The sequence below is a fragment of the Catharus ustulatus genome, chromosome 11 (assembly GCF_009819885.2).
Source record: "Catharus ustulatus isolate bCatUst1 chromosome 11, bCatUst1.pri.v2, whole genome shotgun sequence".
Taxonomy (NCBI): Eukaryota; Metazoa; Chordata; class Aves; order Passeriformes; family Turdidae; genus Catharus; species Catharus ustulatus.
The window spans coordinates 22,171,607-22,194,803 of NC_046231.1; the positions used below are offsets into that span (position 1 = coordinate 22,171,607).

Consider the following 23,197-nt stretch of genomic DNA (forward strand, 5'->3'; position numbering starts at 1 on the left):
CCCGAGTTGTGTATTGCTTTCTCCTTCAGCTTCTAAATCTACTATTGTGTCTTGCTTTTATCTGGATATTGAGAGATTTATTTATGGCATTGTTTTTCACTGTTTCGTAGCAAAACACACATTTTTGAGACAAAAAGGAAAGCAACTTCTTGAAGCATGTATTTGTGATACACACAGCTTTATATAGCTGCCAAAAATTGTTAAAGGAAGGAAACAAAAGAGCAACCTATTTAGTAGCATGTGCTAACAGTTCCTTCATCTGCATGTTGCCATAACTGCCTCATACTACAACCGGGATACTGTCTTTCAATTCTGCACCTCTTGCATGTTTGGTTAGGAACCACGTCTTTCCCCAGCTCTTCTGTTTTGCAGCTCCCAGCTCCCCTTGCCTCCCAAACCAGGAGCTGTATTTTTTATTTTCTTCAGCATTGAATCCTGGGTGCTGTGGGAACCTTAGTACCAAACACAGATGGAAAAATGGTGTAAAGTCAATTTTAAAGGCTGTTGGGATTGCCAGGTAGAAGCTATGCTATCTTGTGCTTAGGTGGCTTTGGTAGCTAGCCTCATTGATAGCATCTCCTGTTAGGTAGTTTAGGTTCTTATTGACTACTTTTCATTACTTCTTTAGGCATGTGTATAGGAAAAACTGCTGAACAGAATTCTTGTATGGATTATTTTCAAGGTGTGTGAGTGGTGGGGTTTGTGGTTTTTGGTCAGGATAGAGGATACTTTTACACAGATTTTTCTATTACTGTTTAGTTTGTAAATGCAGAAGCTAAAGTCTATTGTAGGACATCTTTAAACCATGACAACCCACAGTGTCACTGCAGGTCTGTACTTTTCATGCAAGTTCCAAAGCTAAAACTATTTCAAATGGAATTCTGTATAGTCCTCCCTCTTCTCGGCCCAATCCCTGGATACCCTGACGGGTCAACCTGATAGTTGAACCAAGTTTTTTATCTTTATAATTGAGGAGTTTAAATAGAATTAGTAGCAAACCCTGTGGTACATGCACTCCAAGCTTCTGTTGCTCCCAAGTCATGCTCCCACACTGCTGTAAATCCAGAAAGTTCTTTTGGGCCATGTATTGCTGGTTAGATGACTCTAGCTATAGATGCCCTTTTTTGTGTGTTCAGTTTCTCTGTGTGCATGCTGATTGACCTTTTTTTGTTCTCCTTTACAGTGACCTTAATCATAGCACACAGTATGTGCAGGGGCTGGCACTTTGTACTCTTGGCTGCATGGGCTCCTCAGAAATGTGCAGAGACCTTGCAGGAGAGGTGGAAAAGCTCCTCAAAACTTCCAATTCCTACCTTAGGAAGAAGGTACTTCAGGAAACTTTCGAATACTTTGTTATGGATTAAGAGGCAGGATTGATTGAATACCTTGCTAATATCTGGAATACTAGATGACTAAGATTACACTGAGTGAATATTTTCCCAGCATGCAAGACAGAGCTCAAAACTCCTTGACTGTTGATAGCAGGAATGTATGTAAGCATCTAAAAGATAAGCCTCCAATTGGCAAGGCAGTTGCTTCTGTTTTTGTACTTCCTTCCATAATGTTATTGGTGATAATATGAACACTTGCCCTCTCATGAATGTTAGCCTCAAAATTCTGGTCACCAGTTTTATTTATCTTCTTAGATAAGTCCAGAGAAACTGTGGTTATTAACAGTGCAGGCTGATATCAGAAGATTTGAACCTATTTGATGTCTTCTGTTGCTGATGGTGACAATAGTATGAGTGCTAAAAGGGTTAAGGTCTTGAAATGGACAAACACTTATGGCACATGTGCTGCAGAAATTTATAACATCAGCAAAGTGTGATCAACCCCATTCTTTCAGATTTATTTATTTATTGATAAGTCTTGGTGAGAGTGTGAAGAAGTAAGATTTAGGAAGAGATGCATTCTTACTTTGTCTAGTGCTGGATATAGAGAGAGTTTGTGGGGAAAGCAATACTAAAAGGTCTTGCCATGTTCTGGAAAGAGGCACTTGATTTTCAAGCAGGTGCAAGGAATAGAGTGTCCGGTTGCTTCTTCATTCTAGAAGAAATAGGTATGTGTTTTTTCAGAAAACCCTGGAAGTGTAGTTTTGTTTCTCATAGCACCCATCACCTGCAAGAGGAAGTTGTTTTTTGGGGAAGGAGGGAAAATAAATAAGCCGTAGTTTTACAGTAAGTTTAATTATTTGTTTCCAATACGTTATCTCCTTCCCAGCAACAGGAAGACAGACTGAAATAGCCCTGATAAAGGCAGAATTACTTTGCAGATAATAACACTTCTTATGTGAATAATGTAAAAATGAACCATTGCTAGGGGGAGTATTAGTTTGTAGTTCAGTGCTCCCCTTTGTTAAACTCTCTTCTGGAATGCTGTTCAGTAACACTTGTAATACAGAGTTGGAAAAGTGCACCGTAAACTTTGTAGGCTTTTGTTTATCATGAGGATTGTTATAGTTCCCACTGTGCTAGATATTCCCAGAACAGGTGTTGTTGTAATTGCAGTGTGTACTAACAGAAGTGTTTTTCCTCTCCAGGCAGCGCTGTGCGCTGTCCATGTCATCAGAAAGGTGCCTGAACTCATGGAGATGTTCCTGCCAGCCACCAAAAACTTGCTGAACGAGAAGAACCACGGTAATAGCCGAGACTGTACTTAGCAAGGCTAGACCACTCTCTAGAGGATAGTGCTCTTGTTACCTAAGCCTTTTGTTTGGAGGAAACTTCAGAGGTGTATTAGTATGATTTGTTTCTTTCCATTTCTACATAGTGAATGCAAATGTCATTTAGAAGGAAGGGATGTATATGACTGCTAGTCAACAGGACTTTACCATGGCATAGGTGACAAAAAGAAGTCTCACTGTGTTTTGGTACACTTCAGAGTGAGCCAAATGGGAAAATTTTATTTTTATCCTGTACACTGCCTAAAGTAACTCTAAGGCAGTGACTTCTTAGGTTTGGAGGTATTTTTTTTGTGCAGTCTTTTTTTAAAATGGAGTTCTGAGGCCTCCTGAGGAAGATGAGATTAAGGTCAGCTAGGCTACCCAAATCAGAAGAGGAAATCAGAAAGTGTGAGGAACTTGGCACCCACAATGCAATTAACACATCCTGTCCTTCTGGAGTCTTACGTTTGTGTAGAATCATAGAATGGTTGGATTTAAAAGAGACCTCAGAGGTCAGTAGCCCAGCTATGACCATTACTGTCATGTTTAGTATGTGAGTTTCTGCAGACCAAATCAAGTCTATCTCCTGCTTTGGCCTTTAATTGCAGCTTTAAGAGGTGAGCACATTGCTGTCTGCTTTCCCTTGGACACAGCACAAATATCTGTACTGATAGATACGACATGCTGAATTCAAGAATATTTTTTAATTCTTTCCTTTTATTTTCTTGTGATCTTTATCAAATGTCTGGAGCCAGTGGAATGATGGTAAATGGAGATACATTTTTCTTTTCCCCCCCTTCATCTTTAGGTGTTCTTCACACATCAGTTGTCCTCCTCACAGAGATGTGTGAGAGAAGCCCAGACATGCTTGCACACTTTAGAAAGGTAAGGGTGAACTGGTAATACTGCAAAGTTTATATTCATGACTTTCTAGTAAAATCCTTACAATTGTTTGAGTGAGGAATTTAATGATACTGTTTGCTAAATTTTTTTAAAGAAATCATTAAATGTAGGAACTTCTTGTGTAACTAGGCCTAATCCCCTTCAGTAAATGGTTAAGTTACAAAACATCAGGCTTAAGATTGTGCAATATAAAACTAATCCTAGAGTTAGATTGAAAGTTGTCTTTGATGGTCCCTTAGGTTTTTCCCCACTCTTTGTATCCAATTGCATAGTGACACTGGAATCACAGATGAAGTAAACATAGAGACAAAGATGAAAAACTGAAGCTTGTACCAACACCTGAATGCCTTAACCACAGCCACGGAGTTATAGATGCTCAATTCAAAAACGCTGATCTAAATTCTAGTTGTATAGGTACATCATGCCTGGTGCGTGCTGGGCTATACAATTTTCCATTTTAACTTAAGGGTTTGAGAGTTGATGTTACTCTTCTGCCTCTGGTTAGGAATGTTTGCTTCCCATCACTCTCCTGACTTTCTTATGCTGTTTGCTATAATTTGCCATATTATTGCCATATGAAAAACTACCAATAGAAGGGCATCTGAAAATTGCCTTGTCATTTTAAATTCTTCGTCAAAGAAGGAGAAATTGAAGAAACCTGGTAGAACAGAGCAGGCCATTTACTCGTCTGAAAAGTCTTAAAGGTGTTGGTTTATTTGCATGCCCAGTTTACTTTCTTCCTTGACTTGTCTATATCATTAGGGATTTAAAAATTCTTTGGTGCATCCTAGCATTTTTGCATGCATCTTCCCTTGCCTTGATTGTAAATGTCAAAGCAGGAAAAAAGTCAGATGAGGTTCATTTTGCAGGAACCATCCCTGCTACTAATTGCTCAATTAACATGATAGTTGAGGGAAAAGGGAAGAACCGAGTCCACAAAATTTTATTAGGTGCATTCTTTCTAGCTATTTCTTGTAGTTGTTATGCTGTGAATGGTATAACATTGACCTGTCCCTAATGCTTGCTTCGTCTGTTTTGTCCCTTTTGTCTGTTTGGAATCCTGCTGAGTTAGAATGAAAAGGTAAGAGTTAATTTTTCTAGATGATGCATGTTTGCCTTGAATCTGTAGATGTTTGTCCCTTGTGAGGCAGTGCCTCTGAATGACACAGTTGTGATTGATACCACATGCTTAGATCATCTGTACATGTCTAATGCTCTTTGTGTGCTGGTCTTGTCACTAAACCTCCACGTTCATGGCAGCCCTGAATCTCAGTTGTGGCCATCTGTGAACATCGGCCTGCTTTCGTCAAACCTTCCCCTCATTTGAGGAATACTTTACGGATATTTTTTTTTCTTTGTGTGCAAGCTGTAGCCCTGGGCTTTCTTCTTATCACATACTAGGCTTTGTGTTTTGTCTGAATCATGGGGCAGCTTGGGGTGATTCCCAGAAGGGAGCAGGACAGACAGTTAGCTGGCTGTAAAGGCTTTCTGTGCTGCAAAGAGCTACCCAGTCCAACTGCAGTGCTGATAGACTTCATGGGTGTAATTTGTACTCCAGAAGATGGAGGAGGTGGCCCTCAACCAGTCACCATGGCTGTAATGTTTCTCTTTGTTCTGTCCTCAGTCCTGAAAATTCATGCATGTTGGAAGGCAAAAGCAAACGTGAATAAGGGCTCCAGGAATGCTCCACTTGTTTGTTACTATGTCTGGAGAGAAGATGTTGCAGCACCCTTTGGTTTCTTCTTTAAGGCAGATAGATACAAGAAGTTCAGGGTTCATTTTGTTTGTGTTTTATGAAATGCATGTTTTCAGAGCAGTGTAGTTCCTGAAGAGCAAAGGTAGGAGCAAAAGGAGATGAGTGGGAAACTAGACTGGTTTTCTTCTTGCACTATATCACAAATGTAGATTTACTACTTTAAAGATACGATATGGTGCTTTGGTCCCAGCTTAACTATTTCTAGTTGTGTCTTAGCCAAGCTGTAGGTATTCATACAGAAGCAGGTCTAGGTGTGCAGGTTGAACTATGTGGAAGAATCCAGAGACTGACTTGCTTTCAAATACAAGATTTGTTGTTGGACCTGTGCTTCAAAGCTGGGATCAGGAAAACAACAGTACCCTAATAGGACAACTCTCTTCTTCACAGCTTGTTCCCCAATTAGTTCGTATTCTGAAGAACCTTATCATGTCTGGATATTCACCAGAGCATGATGTGTCTGGGATCAGTGACCCCTTTTTGCAGGTAAGAACTGATGCAAACAGTGACTGATAGCTTTAATTCCAGGACTGTGTTTTGAGCCTTAGGTGTGATGAGGTGGTTACCACCACACCTGTGTTGATTTTAAGGCTCTTTTGGTCTTCCTTTGAGCTGATGGTGCAAATGCTGTTCATCTGCCCTAGTGAAAGACACCTACCTTAATTTAACCAGCAGTTGTAGTGCTTTATCACATTATGTGACAAAATAGAGAAGCAGCATGTATTGGTTTTGGAAGGCTGTGCCTGGTGGCGAGGGGACTCTGACCAGTTCTGACTAGTGGGAAGAATATAAGCACAGCAGAAGCCTGTTTCTGTTGATAAAGTTCTTACCTGGGGTAAGCATTTTGCTTAAGAGTGGAAATCAGCAGCCTGTTTTGCTTTTTTGCCACTGTGACCCCATGTCAAACACTGTCATCCAAGCTTTTCTTTGCTTTATTTTATCAAATAGGTACGAATCCTGCGGTTACTAAGAATTTTAGGAAGAAATGATGATGATTCTAGTGAAGCAATGAATGATATACTTGCACAGGTAAGCTCTGAAGGCTGATGATTGGTTTAAACTTTCTCTTAGTTTCTTAATAATTTGGTTCAGCAGCACTGGTGATGATATAGCTGCTTGCCATGCTGAGTGAAATTTTGAGAGATGCATGTTCACAAGTGTGATGCTGTTTTGTAAGGGCTGGTTACTTTCACTGCCTTTCGTTTACTTTCAGAGCATAAAGGGGCTCTGCTTTGAATTTGTTGAAGTTATTTTGTTTCCTTTCTCCAGGTTGCCACTAATACAGAAACAAGTAAAAATGTGGGAAATGCCATTCTCTACGAAACTGTGCTGACTATCATGGATATAAAATCTGAGAGCGGCCTGAGAGTAAGTTGCCTTTGCTATGGCCTCTGTTTTTTCCCTAGGATTGTATTAGAGTATCTTGTGTGAAGGACATGAAGCACGTTGTTTCACCATAACACAGCTCTGCATCTGACTCTAGATAAGTCTGTAGCCTTTGCAGAAAGGGTACTCATTTTGGGGGAGGAGGGACAGTGTTTGGGTTTTATAAAATAACAAAAATTAAAAGGCAAAATTTCCTGCAGAGTGCATGTCCTGAAGTGCAAGTGTGAGCCTGTAATGCATCTCTTAGCATTTCCTCTGCTTAGGCAGCTTCTGGAGTTCTTTTTGGCTAAGAACTGCAATGCTAGTTTTGACATGTTGCCTTTGATGTCGTCATGAATTGATGAAGATGACCAGCAGCCCTTTTAGATCATTGATCTTCCCTAACTCTTTCTGCAGGTCTTAGCCATTAACATCCTAGGCCGTTTCTTATTAAACAACGACAAAAATATTAGGTAAGTTGTACAAAGTATGTTTTGACCCCCAGTTTAAAATGTGTGAGAAGCAATTGCACAAAGATGATGCTGAATTCAAGCTTTCCAGGACACCATGTTAGGATCACTGCTCTTGGGGTTAGTGTGACTGCTGAGCTTGCTTCTATCTTGGTGTGTTCTTTTCTCTGTGCAAATCTTTAACTGTGACCCTGCCCTTCTTAGTTGATAAGTTGGAATGTATGATCTGTTTCTTAATCAGGTCTGTATTTTTCTCCTGTCTTGTCCCAAGTGGTCTGTGGTGCTATTCAAATCAGAACTGGCACTGGAGATCTGACAAATTAGGCAAAGACTGATTTTTTTGGATTGTATGCTGGTGGCAACAAAGGAGTTTATTTCTGCTGTGGTCACTGTTAATCAGGATAAGGAATTGCTAAAACTGCTAGAATTGAATACCATCTCTAAGCAGTTGGATAGGAAATCATGATATGGGTTTCAGGCTCTAACCTGGGAATTTTGACTGATGCTAGGTTTGAGGCATGGGGACAGTATCTGTGCATAGAAATTAAACGGCTTCTGTCAACCACTGATGACTGTGTGTCCCCATTGCAGATATGTAGCTTTGACATCATTGTTGAAAACTGTGCAGACAGACCATAATGCAGTACAGCGGCACCGAAGCACCATTGTGGACTGCCTGAAGGATCTGGATGTCTCCATTAAAAGGTAATCAGATTATCAGTGAAATAGGCTTGAGGCTGACAGTCTGTGGAAAGTGAGCAGAGCACCAGGGAAAATGACAATAATCCTGGGGAACTGTGAGGCTCATATGAAGGTACAATATGGTTCCATAATTTAAACAAGATAATGAAGATGTACACCCACCTTCTTTGGAAAGCTGCTGTTACATTTCATGGAGAAGAAATAAATTCTGTTTGTCTGAATTTTTCGAAAATACAGTATCAGTGGAGATCAGATTTGTGCACTCTCACCAAGATGGAAAGCCTCTGTGCACTATGATTACGATCAAACCTACTCTTGTGTGCTCCGCGTTGGTTTCCTTTCCCAGATGAATGGGCAGTGCCATGTTGCCTTGAAGCAGTATTAAGTCATCCAAACAATGTATTGGTGTATTAGGGAGTGGTAGAATTCAGATTTGATTGCTGAAACAATTTGCGTACAAACCACATCCTTTTATTGTCCTTGGTGTTCATTTGTTATTTAAATCATGGTGTGTTGCTACTTCTCTGGGCATTGGGAAAGCTTTCAACCTTACATCTCACTAGAGAAATACTTCTTGTCTTGTGCTTTGTCTTAATGTCTTCCAGTTTATTCTCATTACTTCAGTTATGTTCTTTTTACTCATGACAGTAACTTTCTCCTGTTTCTGTCACTCATGGAAATTCTTGAACTGTTTGGTCTCACTTTTGCCAGCCTGTGTGGAAGGCTGCTCTTCTAAACTGAGTCTTTCAGCTGGTTGATTCCTTGTTCTTTCTTTCCAAACTCTGCTCTAACAAATATACCTTCAGAACTGTTCAACCTCTTTTCCATCTAGTCAAACAGATTAGATACACTATAGATTTTTATTGCAATAGTCATTCTTCAAACTCGTGCCTGTATTTGAATCAACTCTAGATTTTTGTAACAGCACTGCTCAGATTGATATGTGTAAAACAGGAAAGACTTCGGATTTGTCTTGCTTCTGAAACTTACTTTTAACTGCTGTGTAATGGGTATCATGCAGTCTCTTTTTACGGTTGCAGTCTATCCCAAACCACAAATTTGTATCTTAAATGCTGAACAAGTCAGACTGCCTTGCTGTTAGGTCTCAGAGCCAGCATGGGGCTCTGTTGTGGAACAGTAAAGCCTTGTGTAGGTTTTAGGTAGAAGGCCACAAAAATATTTTGTTGATGCCTGCTAGGAAAACACAGGTATGCTACAAACAACTGAGCTTCATTTCTGAGTGCTGTTGGAGGATGAAGCCTTTGAGTGATCCATCAGCAGAGCACAATGTTGCTATGCTGACACTCGTGCTGCTGACAATGCACTGTCTTCATTGAAGCATTATATTGACTGGATATATGTCAGAGTCCCCAGGCAGCAAGTTTCAAGGACTTAAGGGATAGACGTTTTGGTTATCTGAAGCATGGCATGTGCTCATCATCTTGTAACTGCTGTAGTTCGTCTTTGGTCCATGTAGTATAATTCAGAATGGCTTTGCCATTTAATTAAAGTCTTTTTGTCTACTTGAATTGATTAAACTATACGATTAAGAACTTCATAACAAAATGAAATGTGTAACATGACTGAAGGTAAGCAATGTGTGCTGAGATAAATGCCTGGTATGAAGGTTACATTGTACTCCTGCATAGCTGCAGTATTGCTGTATCTGCTATAAAGTGACTGAAATTTTAAATATAAACATGCAAAACTTGTAACCCAGTAGAATCAGGTGTAAGGAGTTGGGAACTAATTGGAGAGATGGAAAGAGTTCTAAAATATCTGAAAGATACTGCTACCCTTTAAACTGTCTTTAACATATGGATAGATGTTTCTAGAATACCTCATAGCCCTACTCCCCCTTAATTTTTTGGAGAGTGGGTATTAAAAAAAATACTGCACATTAAATGTGGAGGGCTGTTCTCACACAATCAGTAAGTATTCTTCTTAATTAAAAGATAGCTGTATTTTTGTAGCTGGATTTGGGGTTTTTTTACTTCCTTCACTGGGTGAAGTGACTTGATTTTCTTGGTTTTCTGTCTCTTGCCCTAGGCGTGCAATGGAACTGAGTTTCGCTCTTGTTAATGGGAACAATGTCCGTGGAATGATGAAGGAGTTACTGTATTTCCTAGATTCTTGTGAACCAGAGTTCAAGGCAGACTGTGCATCTGGAATATTTCTTGCAGCTGAAAAGTATGGAGTTGTTTTACTTGCTGGAAATGTTTGGTGTATCCTCGCGATTGTGAACACCTTGTGTGTTGTTTCTCTCCCTGTTTGCTCCCAAGAGAGAATGGTTCGATTCATTTCCTCTCTGTTCACTGATTTGTGTGTGGTTCGTCAGTTGTAGCTCTCCCTCAATATTGGTGTCCTTCTTCATGAAGCTCTGGGCCAGGAAGTAGCTGAAAGGGGAGGTTCTGATGGTGGTGGGCTTCTTGCTGGTGTTGAAGACTGGCTGTTACTGCTCTAACTTGTTTTCTTAATTTTGTCAGGTACGCTCCTTCCAAGCGCTGGCACATAGACACAATTATGAGAGTCTTAACAACGGTGAGTGAAATTGCCTCTCTTGTGTGTGACTACGTAAAATTTTCTTAAATCTGGAGGAAGTTACTTACCATGAGATGGTTCTAAAGGCTGGCAGATAACAAATGCTAAAATACATAGAGGAAGTGTACTTACACTAGTCATGTTTACGGAGTTTACGTATTTCTGACTGGCTGCCTTGGATCACTGAGTGATTTTTTTAGAAGAAATGTACTATTTCAGAAACACACACGAGTAACAGTGTGTAACAGTGTTTCTACTGCAGTAATCATATTTGTTTCTAAGGACAACTCTTGTATTGTCTGATTTCAATATACAGTCCTTTCAGAGGAGAGTGAATGCAGCCTCAAGTGACTTGCAAAGAGAAAGGGGATGAAGGAGTTTCTTGGAATTACTCCAAGCAAAACTTGTTATGAAACTGTGTCAGCACCCTTCTAGTTCAGCTTCTTTGCATTCAATTATTACTCTTTATCTACTTGATTTTATCTATAAAATCACAGCTGAGGTGGAACTGGAGTAGTGCTTTGGCAACCGATGGAAGAGATCTTGGTAACTTGAGTAGGCAGTGTGTTCTGTCAGGCAAAGGAGTGGGAAGAGATTTATCAGTATGAGTGTTCAAATTTGAGCAGTTCATCAAGAAGTAAGCTTGGCTGGGGTCCTCTTTTGTCATCCTGAAATAGAGAAGCAGATTTGCCTGAAGTGCAAATTAATTTCCACTGGAAGGCTGGCTGTGAAAATTGCTCTCAGATGATTTTCCTCAGTAAAGTAATTCCCTTTTCTTGTCTGCTAGATAAACCACTCAAAACCGTTTTCATTTCTGCACTCTATCCTCTTGCAGTTTCGTGGTATTTGTGGTGTGGATTTCTCTGAGTATAGTTTTATTTGTGGGTAAATGTGCTGTCTGTACTTCTGCCCCCTGAGGTTGCTCAAAGTCAATCATAAAGTGTTCACGGATGGAAGGGTTGATTTTTATTTCCAGGTGCATCGGGTGGTTTTGTGAAGGATATCACAACTGCTGTGTGTTACTGAAGAAGGTCCATAAGTAAAACCTAACAATTGTTCTTGCAGGCAGGAAGTTATGTTCGTGATGATGCTGTTCCCAATCTGATCCAGTTAATAACTAATAGTGTGGAGATGCATGCCTACACTGTGCAGAGACTCTACAAAGCCATCCTTGGAGATTACTCCCAGGTAAAACCAAATGCAGGCAGCTTCAGTTTCTTTGTTGTACTGCAATAATTACGCATGTTTACTAAGTGTCTCAGGGAAAGCCAACATCACATGCCTCCAAGGGAGACCTGCTGAGCAGGCACATCTTCTGTAAGTTCATGTTCTTTTTGGTTTCTCCAATTCTCTCACGGAATTCTTGATCTAATCAGATATTCCTATTTCTTCCACTGTGGAAGGCTAAGCTTGCTCCTGGAAATGCAGATGGTTTAATTTATTATGCAGGCAGCCATTTCTCTCTGAGCCTTCTCTGTTTTTTCTTCCAACAGCAACCCCTGGTACAAGTTGCCTCCTGGTGCATAGGAGAATATGGAGATCTGCTGGTGTCTGGTCAGTGTGAAGAGGAGGAACCAATACAGGTATAGCTTGGGAAAGAACTGCAACTGGACACCTGGCTAAGGCTGGACCCTCTTGATGCTAGCTAGGTGAAGGGAGTGCTTTCACCAGTTCCCTAACACTGATGTCTATGATTGTTACGGACCCTGGACTGGAACTTCCTTCCCTGCTGCAGGTGTGGACTGTGTAAACTCCACACTGGATGTGTGGAGTGCTGCTACAACTGCTAGAGTGATGTGGTTTCAGTGCTAACTGATTTGGAAGAAATCTGCTAGGGTCTTAGCAGTGTATTGCAGTTATAAACCCGCTCTTCAATGTGTGAAACAGGAATTGTATTTTAAAACTCATACCATAAGATCTCCACCCAGATGCATGTCTTGCACACTACAGGCTCAGAGTTGTAGAGGAGGTCTGGCATGGCCATTAGTTAAGAGACAGGTTTTTACAGTGTGGTCTGGAAGGCTTACTGTAAGATCCTCTCTGTCTTAGCCTAACCTTGCTGTATCTTTTCAGGTAACAGAGGATGAAGTTCTTGATATTTTAGAAAGCGTCCTGATATCTAATATGTCGGCATCTGTGACACGAGGCTATGCTCTCACTGCCATCATGAAGCTTTCCACAAGGTTCACCTGCACTGTCAAGTGAGTTCCCATTGGTGGTATACTGCACAGGGCTTTGTTGCAAATATACTGACATAAGTTGTCTTCAGTAAGATTATTTCTTGAACGTGTTCTGGTTTTGGGATTGACAAGAGTCATCATGTTATTTGTTGCCTTTCACAGTCGTCCTTTGCACACAGGGTGGAAGATGTCTGCTGTGGGTATTCTCTAGGGATGCCCTCTGCTCTGTGGGGACTTAATCCATGTTGCTGTTTCTTGAAAACACCTTACAGGGAAGAGAAGTCCTACTTTCAGTGGACTGTTCTCTCCGGTTCCATTTTTGGATGATGGAGAGAGGAATAGCCTTGTTTCCTATTGAGCACTTCTCAGTGTGGGTAGTCGAACTTTTTCATTCTATACCCTGAGGTGGTGTATTGATCACCTGCTGATGCTTTTGTGAAGGGACAGTTCATATATGGATGTTACATGGATACCGCTGTTTTACATGAGTTACATGGGACTGCTGTTGAACAGAGCCGAGGTAGCATCTTCAGGATGACACATGCTAATCTCTTGTTTATTGCTGGTAATTCCATGGTGTGTTTGTTTTCCCTTGCCCCCAACAGTCGTATTAAGAAGGTAGTTTCCATCTACGGCAGCAGCATTGATGTGGAGCTACAGCAGAGAGCTGTGGAATATAATGCACTTTTCAAGAAATATGATCACATGAGGTAAGTACTGATAGAGATTTGGTGTTTGAAAAGGATAATTATGTGCTCTGATCTCCTGTGGATGACAGTGTGCTGTGAGAACTTTGGTGATTTTTTTTTTTTTAGGATTACAAAGGAGCTAGACTCCCTCCCTTTCTACAGGGTTAGCGAGTGTTTTAAGGACTTAATGTGTCCTGTATTATGGTTCTGCGATCAGAGACTCTCTGTGCCAAAGCATTTGTCCTGCTTTGAGCCTGAGCTCGTCGGGTACAACGGGGAAGCAGGAGACAGGAGGACTCGTTTGTCTCTTAGTTATCAACTAGTGTATTTACACTGGCACAGAATGTCAGGGATTGCTTCTGACCACTTCAAACTGTCATGCAGTCTTGCAGTTCTCCTGCATTGGAACTCAAGGGAAAAGGTTGTCCCGTGTATGTCAGCTCTTGAATGTCTAAGTATTTGGATTGGGATCCAGGAAGATGGCACAGTGTAACTATGTCAGCTTCTTTCAGGCCAGCGCTGCTTGAGAGAATGCCAGTAATGGAGAAAGTCACCACAAATGGCCCTGCTGAGATTGTACAGACCAATGGAGAGACAGAGACAGCAGTACTGGAAACCAAACCTCCACCCTCTGGATTGCAGCCTGCTAACCAGGTAACAGAAACTGACCCAGGGTGACTTTCCACTGCCTGTCAGACCAGTTCTGGCCAGTGCCAGCAGCAAGCTGAGACCACCTCCCTTGCCATGTCTGCTTCTCTGCTGTTTCTGACTGGTGATGATTGTATCATTGCTCTGTTCTGATGCCTCAAGTGTCCAGAACAGGGGTGTGGGACAGGTCACTGTAGGCTGCTCAGGAGCAGGGTGGGATTGTATCAGTTGGTTATGATGCTAATAATGCCAAGGTTGTGCATTTGATCCTCTTGTGGGCCATTCACTTTAGAGTTGGACTCAATGGTTCTTGGGGGTCTTTTCCAACTCAGTATATTTTGTGATTCTCCTACCTGTCTTAGTATGCATGAACCTAGTCCCTCCCTATCTCTTTGGTCCCTCAAACATGGAAACTAGATTCTTGTGGGGCACGGGATCAAAGGGAAACTAAGAACCCCGCTAACTAGTCATCACCTCTGGTGGTCTTCAGTTTGAGAACAAATAGAATACACTGCATTTGCAAGGGAAAGTAGCAGAACATTGAATATATGTAAGTATTACATCCACTCTCTCATTAGGCAAATGATTTATTGGACTTGTTGGGGGGAAGTGATATAACACCTGTAATTCCCACTGCACCTACAAGCAAGCCAGCCTCTGCTGGTGGGGAGCTGCTTGACCTCCTGGGAGACCTCAACTTAACAGGTGAGCAGGCTGCATTTCTTAGAATTCTGCATTCCCATCCCTGGGATGGGATGAGGGTGGGTTACTTCTTCATTTTCAAAATTTTACGTCCTAGTTTTTACACTTACTCTTACCAAGATCCATATTAGCATACAGGTGGGAGTCAGGGTATAAAGTCACAGGTTGATTCTGCACTATTAGCTGGTGAGACTTGAGCATTATCTTACCTGAGTCTGGGAATGCCGTGAGCCATTCCAGAGAGGACTCTGAGATGTGAGGAAGTAATTCCATTTGAATGCTTGCTAGTGCAAGAGGAGCCAGTTCTTGAAAGCAAAGAAGGGGAGGATGATAATCCAGGTAATTTATAGAAGTTAATTTAAAGAAATGCAATGTGCAGCAGTCAGTCTTCAGCAAAGGAGTAATTATTCTTCATTTTCTGACAGCAAAATATTAATCCTTCAACATTTCTTGTAGGCTCTCCAGTAACTGCCCCTGCACCTCAGATAGCACAGCCTCCGTTCCTGCTCGATGGACTTACATCTCAGCCTCTCTTCAATGATATTGCTGCAGGTTAGGGACATGTAAATCATTTGCCTAAAGTGCCCCAACGCTCAACTATAAGAGGAAACATGGAATAGTAAAAAAATAAATAATTTTTTTAAATAAAAAAAAAGGTGGGGGTGTGCAGTTTGAAAGTGTGGCATAGGTACTGGAGCACAGGGGGTGTGTTGAATTTTCAGATGAATCTGGGGTGAAGTAAATGCATACTGTGATGTTGAGAATGATCTCCAGGTTCTGTAGGTATGCTGGTTTTTTGTTTCCTACAGGAATCCCCTCCATTACTGCATACAACAAGAATGGGCTGAAGATTGACTTCACCTTTGAGAGGTCAAACACCAACCCTAGTGTCACTGTAATCACGATACAGGCCTCCAACAGCACAGAGCTGGATATGACAGATTTTGTTTTCCAAGCTGCAGTACCAAAGGTAAAGCCATTTAGGTTAACAAGGCTGAGGACTGTTCCAGGTGTCTCTTAGTGCCCAGTTTGGTCATCTCTTCCCAGTCTGGAAGTACACCTTGTAAATTCAATAGAACACATTTTCCAATCAAATATGGACCATTTCTGCTTGGACAAAATCATGTTTTGAAATCACCACTTTGTAGAAAAAAATGGCTAAATCTCAGGCAGAAAAAACATTAGGGTTAAAACCAGTATTTGTACCCTTTATTGATTTCTAAGAAATATACTGTGTTCTTTGGAGCTGTGAATACATGAAAGAAAAAATATTTTTAAACTCTTAGTTGCTTATCGAAATTAAAATTTTGAGTCACAATGTGGTGATTAATGGCAGTCCTCGTTTTAAAAAGTGAATTGTTTCCCCTGCGTTCAGCTGCATTACAGAATGTGAGAGACAGATATTGCCTAGTTTATAGCAGAGCAGACTACTGAAGCAGCATGTGACTGGAATGCTCTCCAAATTTGAGAATTAGTGTTCCTCTAACTTGGATTCAGGTAGATTTTACACAGAAACTGAACTTTTAGTTTTCTTTGCTTTCTTTCAGTGCAAACAAGTAACTTCTTGCTTGATTATGCATCAAATTGTTTTCCTTTTGCCCTGTTTTCAGACATTCCAGCTGCAGCTTCTGTCTCCCAGCAGCAGTGTCATCCCTGCATTTAACTCTGGGACCATCACACAGGTCATTAAAGTCCTGAATCCACAGAAGGTGAGTGATTCCAAGAAGAATTGTTAAAGATACTGTCTTGTTATCATTCATTTAGTGCCAGTCAGGGATGCATCTCTGATGAGAGGTAGGGAGTGGTAGTAGTGAATGATGTGTTTTTCTTGGCAGTCACCTCAGTTAGAGTTAGGAAAAAGTTACGATAAATGCAGGAGGTTGTGGACACACATTTGATCTTCTATTTGGTTATACTGCTAAAACAGTTTGACAGTTTGATACCTTGAATTCATTCACATCTTGCATCACAGTGGTTATTAAGTTTTCAAATGGCCAGAGTAACTTAACCCAGTGTTTCTATGGGTTGTAAAAGTGATGTTTGGGAGGCAAGCATCTTGACATATAAAGGTACTCAACATTTGTTCTTCCTATCTGCAGTGGTGTTATTTAAATTTTTTTACATAAAAAAGCAGCTTGATCCATATTCTTAAAATTGTCTGCCAAGTGGTCTCATTCGTTTTTAATGTGATGAGTATAGTTTTAAAAAGTTGATGGGAAGAATCTTTAGGTGTGATGTAATTGTAATTCCATTTGTTTTACAGGCTTCAGGACTGGGGCACAATAGACTTGAGGGAAGGGAGGGATGTGGCCCACATTTCCTCCTTAAGAGAGTTTGCAAGTGCTCAGATGGTGTCAGAAAGAAAAAATAAAATTGAGATCACATTTCCTCCTTTGAGACAGCCTTATGATCTTAAATTACTCTGGGAACTTAAAACATCTGAAGCTTTTCCTAGGTTAAAACTTATGTACTGCTCTAGATGTAAAGTGTTTCTGCTAGATTGATGTGCAAGTGAGAAAATAATTCATTAATTTCACCCCAAGTTTCACTGAATGGCACTCTTCTAGTGCATAATTTTTGTGGTTTCCATGCATCTCCCTTTATTTCCATGTAGTCTGTTCACCTCTGCCTATATTAAGCCACAAGACTTATTCTGTGTCTTATATAAATCTGATACCAGTTTATCTGTGAAGCTGTAGAGCACCTTTCAAAGGTCACCTTGAAAGTTATTTTCTGAACTTTGGAGGATTTAGGTGTTCTCCTGTAATGTGCCAGAATGGGATCCACAAGGTGAAACACACTTAGGGTAGTGGCATGCTTTCTTGTAGGAGTGCCACAACTCCTAGGAACACTTCAGAGTACAGAAGTGCAAAATAGAGCCATCATGCTGGATTGAAAGTAATGGCCAGTTTTCCAAAGTGCCAAATAAAGGAAAAAGTGACAGTGATGATGTTGACCTATTAGTGATACAGCATCTCTTCTTTATCCTGAGCCTGGCTGAAGCAGTCACTGTCTTCCTTTCTTCCCTCTGCTATCCCTTTTGTCTATGTGCCTGTAGGTATGGAGAAAAAAAGACAGAAATGGTCAACTTTTGGCTTTTTATTTTTGGCTTTTTGAGAGAGAGGAGAATAGGGAACCTGATTGGAGCATGCTATACTCTAGCTGTTTTTAAGGGCCACTTAGTATCTGGGTGACAGCCAAATGACAGTGTAAAGTAACTTCTGAGCTATTCCATCATTTAGTTATAGCAGAAGGCAATGCTCTTGGAGATTCTGTTTCCTGTCTTTCATAGGCTATTTCCTTCACAGTGCTGCTGAGCTGTGCAGTACTTGAAGCTTCCTGACTGCTGCACTGAATGGACAGCTCATCTCTCCCTGCAAGCCCAAGTGCGGTGCAGCAGAGTAAAGATCTGCCACCTGCTTTCTTCTGTTGTTAACTGGAATTCAAGGGTGGTTAGTTTTGTATTTGAGGACTTCAGTGCTTGCAAGAGCAGGGCCAGTGCAGACATAGATGTGGGTAGAAGCTGTGCTGTAACTTTTCTAAGAGCTTGTACCTGATCTGAGATCTACAGTGACCAATCAATGTCCTACCAGACTGAGCATTTATCTGCAGTGTCATAGCTCACCCTGCACATAGTCCCAGCAAGCTCTTGAGGTCAGGAGAAATCTGTGTTGAGTATTTGTGGGGTGGGGGAACTGGATGAGGTCTCTGACCTTTAATGAAGACCTGAATTTGTTTTGTTTGTGTTTGTTTCCCCCTTTTCTCTTGTAGCAACAACTACGTATGCGGATCAAGTTGACATATAATCACAAGGGCTCAGCGATGCAGGATCTAGCAGAGGTCAACAACTTCCCACCTCAGTCTTGGCAATGAGGCTCTGGCACCATTCTTATTCTCATCCCACCCAATCAAAAGAACTCTGGGAAGAAGGTTGTGATCCTTGGCAATCCCCCAAACTGCACCATGGGCATGGGGAACAAATGAGACCTGCTGATGAGGAGGAATTTTCCTGAAGTGATTGCTGACTTTGAAGCATATCTGTTAAGACTAATCTCCTCTCCTCTGCTGATGAGGCTGGCGGCTTGTGGAGGCTACTGTGCACTCCCTCACACATGCATTCACAGCCAGAAGCAACATTCCCTTCTCCCCTTCCCCACCCTCCTTCCCTCTCAAAAAGGAATACAGCCTGGTTGGAAGAGAAGTCTGGAATTTCTAGCAGGGAAACTTTCTTCTCTCTGCAGCAAGTGAGCAGTTGCTCCTTCTTTCTGCTGTCTTTTTCTCCCTAGGGTGGGTAAGGCGTGTTGTCATTCATTTCTAACTGGATTCCTTCAGGCATTTTCATCTGGGATTCAGATGGGGTCTTGGGGAATGTCAGGCTGCCCTGCCTCTTTCTTCTTGTATTCCCTAGGTCTTAAGGGGCTGGAGGCTTCTTATGACCTACTCAGTGCATTATGTATACACCCACTTCTTAGTTATGTGCTGCATACCAAGAGCACGTGAGGCCTTTGGAGTTCATCTGCAAACCTGGGACACAGTGCAGGAGAAGAGGTGCTGGTAAGAGTTGGTAAAATTGCTTTGGTGCTGTACTTGGAAATGAAGCCCTGATGCCTGAATTTTCTTTCCTTCCATCCGTAGCCACAGCCATGCAGATTCAGTCTTCTGTAGCTTTCCCAGAAAGTGAAGTCAGTTATGAGAGATGTAGAGATAAAAGGAACAGCTGGTTTTCTACCACATACGGTTTCAGTCTTTCAACCTGTTAGTTGTGGTTTATGGGTAGAAAAGACACACTCAATTTGGTAGATCAGTTTTTGAGCAAAGGTTTTGCTCTTGCTGGGAGACTCATCAGAGACTATGCTGCAAAGTTGTTCTTCCTGGTTATTCCAGAACTTCTCGCAAATTTTATTTCCAGAGCCTGTTGTAGACCCCCCTGGGTTCCATTTGAGTTACTTCTGACTGGGATATTTGTGTTGTATCTGTAATATTGGCACTGAAATAAAGACCATGCAGTTTAAAGAGAACTCTTCCCATTTTTCTTTTAACTTAGTTGGTCCTTGCTCCCCTTTTAGGATAATGTGCCAGTTTAGGTTCAGACTGACTGTAGCAGTAACTAAGCTGTGTTTTGAATGGAAGGCAGTCATTTGAGCATTTGGATCCAAAGGTGCAAGGTCTGGTTGCTACCCCTCTGAGCTCGCAGAAAGCTGTGTTCAGGGATGCCCCTGCAGGAACTCGTGGGAGGAGCTGCAGTTACTAGGCAGTCTTTTGGAGGTAATGTGCAAGACAGACAAAAGCATAGTGTGACAAACTTCAGATGTTCAGTGCTCTTTAGGATATATCTTAGATCTTCATTTGTGAGTGTGCTGGTAAGCTGAAGGTTGGGCACTTCTGCTTCAGTTCTGTTCTATGACTTTCGAGATCACTGAGTGCTCTGTGGGCAAGCTTAGACATAGCTTCTTGTGTCCACAGGAGTGCTAACACTGGGCTCCAGAACTTGCCAAAAAATATTGCAAGAATGATCCATAGTGTACTTAGGGAAAACTGAAGAGCTGTTCTGCCCTTGAATTGGGAGCAGAAGGCCACTAAGGGTTGTTCAGTCTGGTCTGGTCTTAATTGCATTAAGCAATATAATGTAGGACTGTCACTGATCTAAGTGCTGGTCCATGTGTAAGTGGAGTAAATTTATCTTCTCTTGAAGGGTTTTTTTGCTGCCCTACCAATTGAACTGGTTTGGGCCTTTGGATTAGCAAAGAGCTGCTTTTCTCCTGGAACTGGCATCAGTGTAGGGTTATAAAATCTATAAGAACAATGTATGATTTCCTTAAGATTAACTTTGGGTTGTGGTAGGGTCATGCCTTGGTTATCAGTGGTCAGATAAATCCTGTGCTTAGCTAGAAGCATCATGAAGCAGGCAGTTTTGCAGGAAATGGCTGAATCCGGATCCATTTCTGGTGCTGAGCATTTAGCTTAATCGTTTTCACTGCAGTTGTGGCTATTCATTGCCCCACTGGCTCAAACTCAACGTTGAAGACCAAGCATGTTAAATCCATACCCCAGTGAGCTCTGGGGGTGTCTCAGATGAAAAGCTAATGGAAAGTCTTTGCCTTGGTTCCTGAACTCCTGATAAGCTCTCCCATTCTCTTCACAGAGTTGTACATGTTCACTCGTACTGAAAGCCAGCATCCCTCACTCTCCCTTTGGTTTTGCTGAGAAAGAGCACTGGTACAGGAAATTAGATGGGAAGGAAGAAGAAAATGGTCTCTCTCCTGGCCACTTCGTTGCAGCAGAGTTGGGAACAGTGTATATTGCCCCTCTTGTCGTGCTTTTTTCAGTCCCCTAGAGCAGCTGGGGTTTGCTGTCTGTCTCTGGTAAGCTTGCAGGGTAAATTCTTCCTGTGTTCTTGGCTCCTTCAGCCACCCCTGCACTGTGTCTGTGGGGAAATGGGCATTTTGTCATGTATTTGAGTCGAGCTGGAGGAGGCGATGCACGTACACAAAATATGTTTTGCAGGAAGCCATCCCTTGGCTATGAAGTACTCTTTTGTAGCAGCCAAACATTCTAGTTGTCCTTGGAGCTCTCCCATCCTCACTAAGGGATGGATGCTGACATTACACAAGAAGGAAGGCCAGGTTTCACACCTTCCCCTATCTGCAATACCAAATAATGCTGCTTGCTGCTTCACCCCCATGTGCATTTTGAGCTCTGTGCTGCTGCTGGTTTTCCTCTGGAGGGTACTCGCACAGCTGAGGCACTCCAGGCATAAGCTGAGTCCTCTTCCCGCCGGTTGAATGCAACAATTCTTACAGGTCTGATCAACGTTTTTCTTGCTCCAGTGTAAGGGGGATATAAAGGCAGCAAGGTATGGACTTGATGGCTAATCTTACTAGTATCTGCATGGGAGGCTTCAGAACTGGGAGACACTGGATGTCTTTTTTTTTCCAAGTGAATGTATTTTGAGTCAAAAGATGACAGAAACAATAGTGGCTATAAATGGGCCTCAAGGGAGAGGAGACATGGAAAGGTCCTAAAAGTTGACTTTGTCCAGGTCTTGGCACAAAATACGGCCTTGAACAACTTACTGAAGCAATAGCAGTGAGGGGACTGTCTTTGCAGTACCTTGGATCTATAACTCAGAAGACACTAAAGCAGCTGGGAAAGGTACCAGTGCCTTCCCTAAGGCTGGTACTAGCTGTGAGCCGTGTCAGCAGTGACGCTGGTGCACTTTTATGTGTTCATTTTCTACTTGGAGGCTGTGAGGGAAGGAGCTGCTAGACTGCTTCCCTTTTAACTTTTCACTCTATTCCTGTATATTCTTTTTTCATTTGTGATGTTGTAATTTAAATTTTACACAGAGCCCTATCCCACCTCTTTGACAGTATAGAGGAAAAAAAAGGCAAACAAAAAAGTACTAAAATGCAAACCCCCAACAAACCCACCAAATTTAAAGTGAAAAACATGCCATTTGAGGCAGGGTGCTGTTGGCACTCAGAATTCTGGAGACCTATTTTTGAGATGTGAAAAATCTAAGTAAATGCTGAATTATAGGTGAGTGAGGAGCTTAACAGATGTAAACATTTACATGGGATGCATTAGACTTCTGCTGTGTGTATTGTCTTTTGGTTGAAACAATTATGAAGTGAGTAATAAAATGAGTCAATATTCAATGATTTAAAACTGTGCCTTGTTGCTTTCTGCAAACCCAGTGGGATAGAATATTTTGATTCCTAACGTTTGACCATGGCAATGTCAGATGATGCAAAATAAGGCCGTATTTTGAAAGAACTTTACAGGAAATTTTGGACACCCAAGATGAGTGGACAGTTGCAAAACACTTGAGCAGTTCCTGTAGAATACCAGCCTGAGAGAGAATGTGTTAGTTACAGTTGTCCAGGTGCTGGAAGAGCGTGGTGGGATCTGAACAGAAGGAATGTGTTATGGGAGCTCGTTAAAAGACCCCTTTCATACTCCATGTGCCCCTTGGACAAGGATTGTCGTCATATCACTGTGCCTACATGTGCCTGCTTTATGTTTTCTAGTCACAGTCACATTTCACTCGATCTCTCATGTCTTTTCAAACATACAGTTTTACTGTGGGTTAGGTGGGAGGCTTTTTTAAATGTGCTTGATCCTGTGGCAGCAGGATCAGAAGCAGTGTGTGCCCTAAAATAGACTCAAATTCTTGTAAACTGTGTCACGATAATGTCGTTGGTAGATGATTGCAGCACTAGTACTTAATGACATTATGAGAAGCAGCCACTAGTTAAGCCTGGCGGAGCTTATGTGATGGACGTGCAGGGCAGCAGGAGAATGGTGCTGCTGGGCTGTCAGCAGCGCACACCTCCAGCCGCAGAGCGCGGATGTGACAGCGCCCGGAGCGAAGGGCGAGCGCGGACAGGTGCGTTTGCAGCGTTCCCGGCTTTGCCTCGGCCCCGCTCGCTGGGGGAAGGACGCGGAGTGTCCGGCGCGCAGTGACTCCGCCGGGCGGGCCGGGCCCCGCAGCGCCGCCACCACCGCCGCCACCGCCGCCAGCGCCGCTCCTCCCGCCGGGCGGGGCCTGGGCCGGACGGGCCGTGCGCTTCCGGGGCGGG

At 42.1% G+C, this 23,197-nt stretch overlaps 1 protein-coding gene and 1 non-coding gene across 2 annotated transcripts in view; both read left to right on the forward strand.

The window, feature by feature from the left end:
- The window catches only part of AP1G1 (adaptor related protein complex 1 subunit gamma 1), a 33,737-nt gene extending 14,104 nt beyond the window's left edge, over window positions 1-19,633 (forward strand). The window contains exons 4-24 of the mRNA XM_033069434.2: window positions 1,184-1,325; window positions 2,540-2,636; window positions 3,471-3,547; window positions 4,638-4,646; window positions 5,709-5,804; window positions 6,267-6,347; window positions 6,588-6,686; window positions 7,101-7,156; window positions 7,745-7,858; window positions 9,905-10,045; window positions 10,342-10,396; window positions 11,462-11,584; window positions 11,890-11,979; window positions 12,470-12,597; window positions 13,182-13,286; window positions 13,778-13,919; window positions 14,492-14,618; window positions 15,072-15,167; window positions 15,425-15,585; window positions 16,226-16,324; window positions 18,387-19,633. Of these exons, the coding sequence (XP_032925325.1) occupies window positions 1,184-1,325; window positions 2,540-2,636; window positions 3,471-3,547; window positions 4,638-4,646; window positions 5,709-5,804; window positions 6,267-6,347; window positions 6,588-6,686; window positions 7,101-7,156; window positions 7,745-7,858; window positions 9,905-10,045; window positions 10,342-10,396; window positions 11,462-11,584; window positions 11,890-11,979; window positions 12,470-12,597; window positions 13,182-13,286; window positions 13,778-13,919; window positions 14,492-14,618; window positions 15,072-15,167; window positions 15,425-15,585; window positions 16,226-16,324; window positions 18,387-18,488 (2,140 nt within the window). The 3' untranslated portion in view covers window positions 18,489-19,633. The remainder of the gene's footprint in view (window positions 1-1,183; window positions 1,326-2,539; window positions 2,637-3,470; window positions 3,548-4,637; window positions 4,647-5,708; window positions 5,805-6,266; window positions 6,348-6,587; window positions 6,687-7,100; window positions 7,157-7,744; window positions 7,859-9,904; window positions 10,046-10,341; window positions 10,397-11,461; window positions 11,585-11,889; window positions 11,980-12,469; window positions 12,598-13,181; window positions 13,287-13,777; window positions 13,920-14,491; window positions 14,619-15,071; window positions 15,168-15,424; window positions 15,586-16,225; window positions 16,325-18,386) is intronic.
- Window positions 9,095-9,181, forward strand: LOC117001707. Its single transcript, XR_004419105.1, has one exon. It is a non-coding gene; the product is annotated as a small nucleolar RNA SNORD71 (small nucleolar RNA).
- Window positions 19,634-23,197: the final 3,564 nt, after the last annotated feature.